Here is a 7,414-nt window from a genome sequence, read left to right on the forward strand (position 1 = left end):
GAGCAGTTACAGAGAACCTGTGGTTCTAGAGCAGTCCCACAGCGTCTGTGCTTCGAGCAGTGGACAGTGTGTGGTTCTAGACCAGTTACACATGGCATGTGGTTCCACAGCAGGTTCACAGCACTTACATATTCTCTGGTTCTAGAGCAGTTGCACAGAGTCCGGGCTTCCAGAGCAGTGCACAGTATGTGGTTCTAGAGCAGCTACCCAATCTGTGGTTCCAGAGCAATTACACAGAGCCTGTGGTTCAATAGTAGTTACACAGCAGTTGCATATTCCATGGTTCCAGAGCAGTTAAGCAGAGTCTGTGGCTCCATAGCAATTACAGAGCCTTACACAGAGTCGATGGTTCTAGAGCACGTATACCTACAGTGATAGACGATCGGCTGCGGTGACAGATCAGTTTAACTAAGCCTGTGATTAAAGAACAGTTCTACAGAGCCTGTAATTCCAGGCCAGGTCTACTGAGCCCGTGCACCTAGGATAGTTTAAAAAAATCTGTGATTGAAACACAGTTTAACAGAGTCTTGGATGCTAGAACAGTTTAACGGATTCAAAGTACCTAGAGAAGGTATACGCATCCCATGGTTCTAGAGCAGTTGTTAAAGTCTGTGAGTTCAGGGTACTTCAAACCTATGAGTATCAGGCAGTTCAACAGAGCCTGTGAGTCCGGGGCAGTGGAACAGCACCTGTAAGATCTAGGGTGTTCAAAAGAGCCTGTGAGTTCGGGGCAGTGAAACAGCACCTGGAAGAACCGAGCAGTTCAACAGAGCCTATGGGTTTGGGGCAGTGAAATAGCGCCTATAACACCTGTGCACTTCAACAGAGCCTGTGAGTCTAGGGCCGTGGAACAGTGCCTGTGAGGCATGGGTAGTTCAACAGAGCCTGTGAGTCTGGGCCTATGAGTCCAGGGCAGTGAAACAGTGCCTGTAAGGCCTGGGCAGTTCAACACAGCATGTAAGCCCGGGGCAGTGAAACAGTGCCTGGAAGATCTGGCGGTTCAACATAGCCTGTGAATTCATGGCAGTGAAACAGCTCCTTTAAGACCTGGGCAGTTCAACAGAGGCTGTAAGTCCAGAGCAGTGAAACAGCACCTGTAGGACCTGGGCAGTTTAACAGAGCCTGTGAGTCCAGGACAGTGAAACAGTGCCTGTAAGACCTGGACTGTTCAACGGAGCCTGCGAGTCCAGGGCACTGAAACAGTGCGTGTAAGACCTGGGCAGTTCAACGGAGCCTGTGAGTCCAGGGCACTGAAACAGTGCCTGTAAGACCTGGGCAGTTCGACAGAGCCCATGAGTATAGGCCTGTGAGTCCGGGGCAGTGAAACAGTGCGTGTAAGACCTAGGCAGTTTGACAAAGCCCATGAGACCAGGTCTGTAAATCCCGGGCAGTGAAACAGCGCCTATAATATCTGGCATTTTCAACAGAACCTGTGAGTGCAGGGCAGTGAGACAGTGCCTTTAAGACGTGGGAAGATGACAGAGCCTGTGACTCCGGAGCAGTGAAACAGTACCTGTAAGATCAGGGGTGTTCAACAGAACCTGTGAGTGCAGGGCAGTGAGACAGTGCCTGTAAGTCATGGGATGTTCCACAGTGCCTGTGAGTCTAGGGCCGTGGAATAGTGCCTGTAAGATCCTATAGTATAACATAGCCTGTGGATTCATGGCAGTGTAACAGCGCCTCGAAGACCAGTGAGCCAGTACCCGGGTCACACCCTCGGTTCTCGGAACAGTTGACTCTTCCCCTGCACTCCACCCCCCGCGGGGGTACAGACGTGGGCACAGCCAGGGATGCCCTGCTTCCTTGTTTAATTACACGTGCTCTACCCGCCCCACAGACGCAGCAATGGATTGTGACAGAAAGGGTCCCCGTGGGAGCTGCTCCCGTTAATTACTGTGTGGGTGCCCCCCAGGGGGGCTCATAATCTGACAGAGCTCTGATCTCCGGGGGGGGGGTGGCTGATGCCTGTGTAAGGAAGCACATGCCCAGTCCCACCTCCCCTGCCTACAATGAGAGCGCCCAGCCCAGAGGGGGTCTGTGACGTCACATGGCCTTGCACCCCCCAACCCAGGAGAGGCCTATCCCTGTCAAGCACATCTTAAGAACTTTGGGGGCCCTGGTCCAAACGTATGTTGGGGGCCCTCTGTTAGAAAAAGCCATACATGTAGGATCCAGTTTCAGCTCTTTCCTGCCCTCTTTGGCCGGGCACTGGTCCAAATTATAAATGTGGTTACATCTAATATTCAGGGATAGTGACATGTTCTTTTAATATTGTGACACAGCAGCAGCTCACTGATATTACTGCAAATAATCTCTGTGACACCCTCCCATTTTCTCATATGCGGGGTAGGCCTCCTCTTGTAAACTTGTTTATGGATTTAGCATTGAAAAAACGCATTTCTCTGTCTGTAATAGACTCTCACGTACCACCCACATTAAAAATAAATTAATGTTTAGCCGAGCTGTTTAAGAATTATTCAAGGTCCTCAGGACTCAGCAGAACAGAGGTAGCTCATCCCCCCCCCTCCAAGGTCACTTTGCAGGACTTAGAGCGGCTCTGGTCTCTAAACTGCCCTTGAAGAGTCTCATAAAATCCCAGGGAGCTCCGACCTCGCGTGGGAGAGGGGAGCAGGAGCACAGGGCCCCCTTGCAAAATGGAATCTCCCAGCTAATATCCGCCTCCTATGTGACGTCATGACGCCGTCCCTCCAGGGCCCTGCACGTGCGTGGAATGCAGATCACAGCCTCAAACCCAACATCTGCAGATTGGTCCTGATGGATTTCCAATAGATTAAGTGCTCGAGAAGCTGATTTACAAGAGAGCTTAACCGCTGGAGGGCCGCCAGGGGAGGAGAGAGGAGGGAGGTGCATTAGTGGGGGCAGATGGGCCCTCACTCCTTGTGCAAGTTCTAGGACCTCCCTCCAGACACAGGGGTTGGCCGGCAGAGTGTTCCACATCCTAATGAGCTCTGGGACCATCAGATGCGCCCCCCTCCTCCACCGATGCCCCCCAGGAACGGTTCCAGTCCCTCACCCCATCACTGCTCACGCTCCCTGGTACCCCAGCCAGGGTCAGCCCTTGCTGCATCTCATGAAAGTCTGGCATGGACCTGAGTGTCATGTGCAAGATCAAAGGAGCCTGCAGCCTCCCGGGCCCGAGGGGCACCTCGGATCCTTATACCGAGGTCTCCTTTTTATGCATCCGTTGTTCAGCTTATCCATCCATCCATCCATCCAGGATTTCATCTCTTAAATCTTCCATCTATGCATTCCTGGACCTGTCTGTCCAGAGCATCACAACGGTTTCTCCACAATTCATTCATTCCAGGCACTCCAGGTAGCCTATATATTCATATGTTCTCACTTGTTCCTGCTATGCTCCTCCATGTTCAAATACATACAAGTATTCATTTGCCCATCTGCTAAGCACCTCTCCATGGACTCGCCTATCTTTCCAATCATTCACCCATCCATCAATGCAGTCATCCGACGTTGTGTCAACCCAGGTATTCAGTCGCTACGTATGCACCCAGTTGTGGTTCAAACTCTTCATCCATTTGCCAAACCATAGCTGCACATGATCATCCATACACTCATCCATCTGTTTCCCCATGCAGTCATCACCCACACTGCAAGGGCATCCCCAATCCTGAGAGTAAACAATTCAGCAACAAGCGCATCTTTTCTTCAGCTATTTTCACTCTCCATTGATTGCCTCAGAAAATGACAGACATTTTAGTGTAGCTTGCAGTGCATTGTGGGAAATAGAACCTATGCCTTTGAACTCCACTATCTGGGAGCTGATACACTGGAAAGTCAACATGGTGGAAAGTTTGAACCTGTATACAGTATTCAGAACAAGTCAGTAAAAAAATGTCAGTCGAGGGGGATGTGGAGGTGGGGGCGGTTGACCAAGGCCACCATGGCACAGATGTTGATTCTGAGGACCGACTCCCTGGAAGGTTTGTAGCTGTAGACACACGGTGTGTGGGGACCTAAATCCAGGGATACATCAGAGGATTCCACCAAAGGAAGGCTGACGCGCCCCACATCAGACCCGCTTGCCATGTCTCCTCAGATGCTGGATGTGGCATTGAGTCAAGGAGACAGAGAATGGCCTAGTAGACCCGTGTCGCAGGAGTGAGACCCCGTCAAGGAGGCACCATCTGCCCTTCATGGTGAGAATGTCTTGGTGCAGAACAGGGAAGGACGAGGAGTCAAGGCCATCATTTCCCCACCGTGTCCAGGATGATGCGGTTCTGCTCCGCCTGCTGCTTCTGGCTCTGGGTCTTAGCGATCTCGATCATTTGTCTCAAGATGTGGAAGGTGAGGTCTATGGAGATTGGAGGGTCCTCCCGCTTCAGGCGCTCAGAGAACTCCTCCCAGCTGCTCCTGGCCGCCTCCTCTGCCGAGCTGCCGGACCCTTGAAGGAGCGGCTGCAGGCTACCCAGGAGGCGGGCAAGCTCCTTGATGGACATCTGGTGGTCAGGCGGTGGCCGTTCCGGCGTGGCCCGGCTCAGGCTTACCAGGAACCTGGGATCACCTTCCAGAAGAGGGTTCACCTTCTCCCTCAAGAAATAGAGGAGAGCCTGGGCGGTCTCCTCGTTGAGGACCCTGTTGAGGCTGACGGTGGAGCCATCATAACTGTTCCTTTCCATTGGGCGGCTGGTGCCGGGGACGACGTGCGCCAGCAGGAGGATGTAGACAGCGAGCAACGTCAACACAGTGGTCTTCATGTTGGGTCCTGCACCTGGAAACATCAAGACATGAAAATAAACAGAAGGAAAACAGGTGTTCAAATAAAAAAACACATGTAAACATGAAGGGGGGTGTACATTGCGTAATTCCGTGTATCGTAATCACGTAAACTTACCCAAAAATTCTGCAACGGGAAACAGAATCACGCAAGAAGAGTAATTCTGCATTTAGCTCTATTTTCTTAAAGCAAAAAATGCCCCGTTGCACCCAAAATGGATGTGATGATGCATTTTGTGCTAAGAAATAGCTCTAAAAGAAATTGAACATGAATAGCGAGCATGGGCAGCCGCTCGCTCTTGCTCAATGTGCACTTGGGGTAAGATTTTCCCCAGTGTACTCCTAGCATTTAGAGCTAGTTTCTTAGCACAGAATGCACCCCTGCTTCCAAAAAAGACACAAGGATGCATTTTCTGCTAAGAAAATAGCGCTAAATGCAACACAACATTTAGCAACCGTGAGCAACCACTCGTACTCGCTAAATGTGCTCATGCTTTAGGATTTATTTTTCCCCAAGTTATTCTTAATTATGCACCCTGGCATAATTATGTTATTATTGTTTTTTCCACATCAAAGAGTAACTCAGACTTCCCAAAATGACTGATTATTCCAGCATAATTGAAATTCCGCCTAGCCCTAGTAATCAGTCTTGACTTCCTCGTTGGAGTGATGGATGGAAAACCCTCCTGTATCATTCACAGGACTCTGCAGTAAGCCCCACACTCTGCAATCCCTACATATACCGTCTGGAGAATCTTGCAAAATATTTTGTTTTTTACTTAGTATCTCATGTCGATGATACATAAATAATTGTCTCTGTTTCCCATAACTTCTCTGACACCTAATCTAGCTTTTGGTCTTGAATGGTCACTCTTGCCTCCTGGATGTGCTTAAATTCTATGAAGCTCAGTAGCGGCAATACTGAAGTGTTCATGTCTGACAAGTTATCAGCAGTCTGGTCCTCAGCCTGCTGGCCATTGGAGTTGGGCTTCACTTCACGCTCATCTAATTCAGTAAGATATTAATGTAGCATGTTTGACTGCTACCGTACAATGGGTCACTGGGGTCCTGATTTCAAGTTTGGCAGAGGGGTTTCCCATTATATCCTATGGGATTTATATTTCGGAGGACAGGATATCCGTCACCGTTGTGACTGAGTAACCCTTGCACCAAACTCTAAATAATGCCCTAAGTCACCAAAATAGCGACAGCCTGATTTCTTACCCTGAGAATGCTTCATAAGATCTTTTCCTGGCTCTCGCTTTCAGTCAGGAAGACCGTAATCCGTGGCCTAATCACCTCCAGACTCGATTACTGCAACACCCTCCACCGGGGCATTGTAGATTGTCATCTCCTGCTCCTACCAAATCATCGAGAACATTGCTGTCCACCCAATTTTCAGTCTTCCCACCCATGCACGTGTCTCATCATTTGAAGGACTTGTGCTGGTTATTCCAACGTAGGCTCATTGTTTGTAAAACTCTGCTTGCTTCCACAGTTCTACACAATACCATCCTACTTGTCTTAGTGAGAAACTCAAATTCTAACACCGCTCAGGTCTTTATGCACAGCTGATCTTCTCTAACTTTGGTTCCTCCCGTTAAACATTATAAATGCAAGGACGATCCTTATAAGTCCAAGCTGCCAAAAAGTGGAGGACCTTCCCCGCTTCCGTTCTGCTACAATCACGCTTCCACCGCTACATGCCTAAAACCTAGCTATTCGAATAGGACCACATTCAGCACCTTTTTCTGCTGGTTACTTCTCAGTGCTCTTTGTGCTTAACAATTCCAATAAAAATAGCCAAGATCGCAACCCTTGGATCCAGTGCAATGATATATTTACTCACTGTTGGCTAGTTGGATTCTAATTTATTCACAGAAAGAACAGTTTCAGACATGACCAAAGGGGATGGAGAACACCTTGTATCTAACCACATCATCTGATAGAGGTGCATTCATCAGTGGATGTCCTACCCATCCTTTACAGTCAAACCCTTTGATAATACGCTCTTGGTAATCGTCTTAGCTGTGTTAGCTGGACTCCGCTCTTATACTCACCTCCATCGGAAATTTCAAAGTTTCCTTCCAATTTGAGTTGGGATTCTAGTCAATTTTCCATTTTTTATTTTAGACTCCAGGAGACATTACTCTCCAACGAGCCTTTTCCCCTTGCTTTTAGTCTTACCAGCATGCACCTATATTAAAATTAGCAGCAACTATCAGTGACATGCTTGGTAATTTTATTACTCACCTCAGCTGGATCTAAGTAACTATCCAGTAAGTTTAATTTCAGTACTCCCTCCGGTTCTTTTAACCAAGAGGTTGAGTCCGCCCAAGCAGTATCATCTTGCTTGGGTGGGGCTAGGTGGTCATATGATGAAGCATGACACTATTATGTGTGTGAGACCACCTAGTCCGTAAGGGAGACTCCCCCTTCCCCTGTGGGACTACACAGCACCCCCCCTGTCTGGATATTCTCCAACAATGATTCCCCCGCGTTAGGATCCAAAGCCACCTAACCAACACCGATTTAAGACTGACCCAGTCTTACTTTCGGTTCCCTACTTCCCCACACCTTTAGTGATTATATAGATTTCTTTAGGGAGGCGGTGTGGGCTAGCAACACTCCCAGTGCTCTCCTTTTGTGTATTTGTTGG

General features: G+C 48.9%; 1 protein-coding gene across 1 annotated transcript; it reads right to left on the minus strand.

Annotated features, from left to right (window-relative positions):
* Positions 1-2,148: 2,148 nt before the first annotated feature.
* On the minus strand, positions 2,149-4,736 carry UCN (urocortin). The gene has a single exon (XM_069233591.1). It carries the CDS (start codon positions 4,734-4,736, stop codon positions 4,227-4,229), a length of 510 nt encoding a protein of 169 aa, XP_069089692.1. The 3' UTR covers positions 2,149-4,226.
* Positions 4,737-7,414: the final 2,678 nt, after the last annotated feature.

Source organism: Pleurodeles waltl, chromosome 5 (assembly GCF_031143425.1).
Source record: "Pleurodeles waltl isolate 20211129_DDA chromosome 5, aPleWal1.hap1.20221129, whole genome shotgun sequence".
Classification (NCBI taxonomy): domain Eukaryota; kingdom Metazoa; phylum Chordata; class Amphibia; order Caudata; family Salamandridae; genus Pleurodeles; species Pleurodeles waltl.

Coding starts and splice junctions, on each gene's coding strand:
- UCN (XM_069233591.1), bottom strand. CDS start 4,736: ATGAAGACCACTGTGTTGACGTTGCTCGCTGTCTACATCCTCCTGCTG.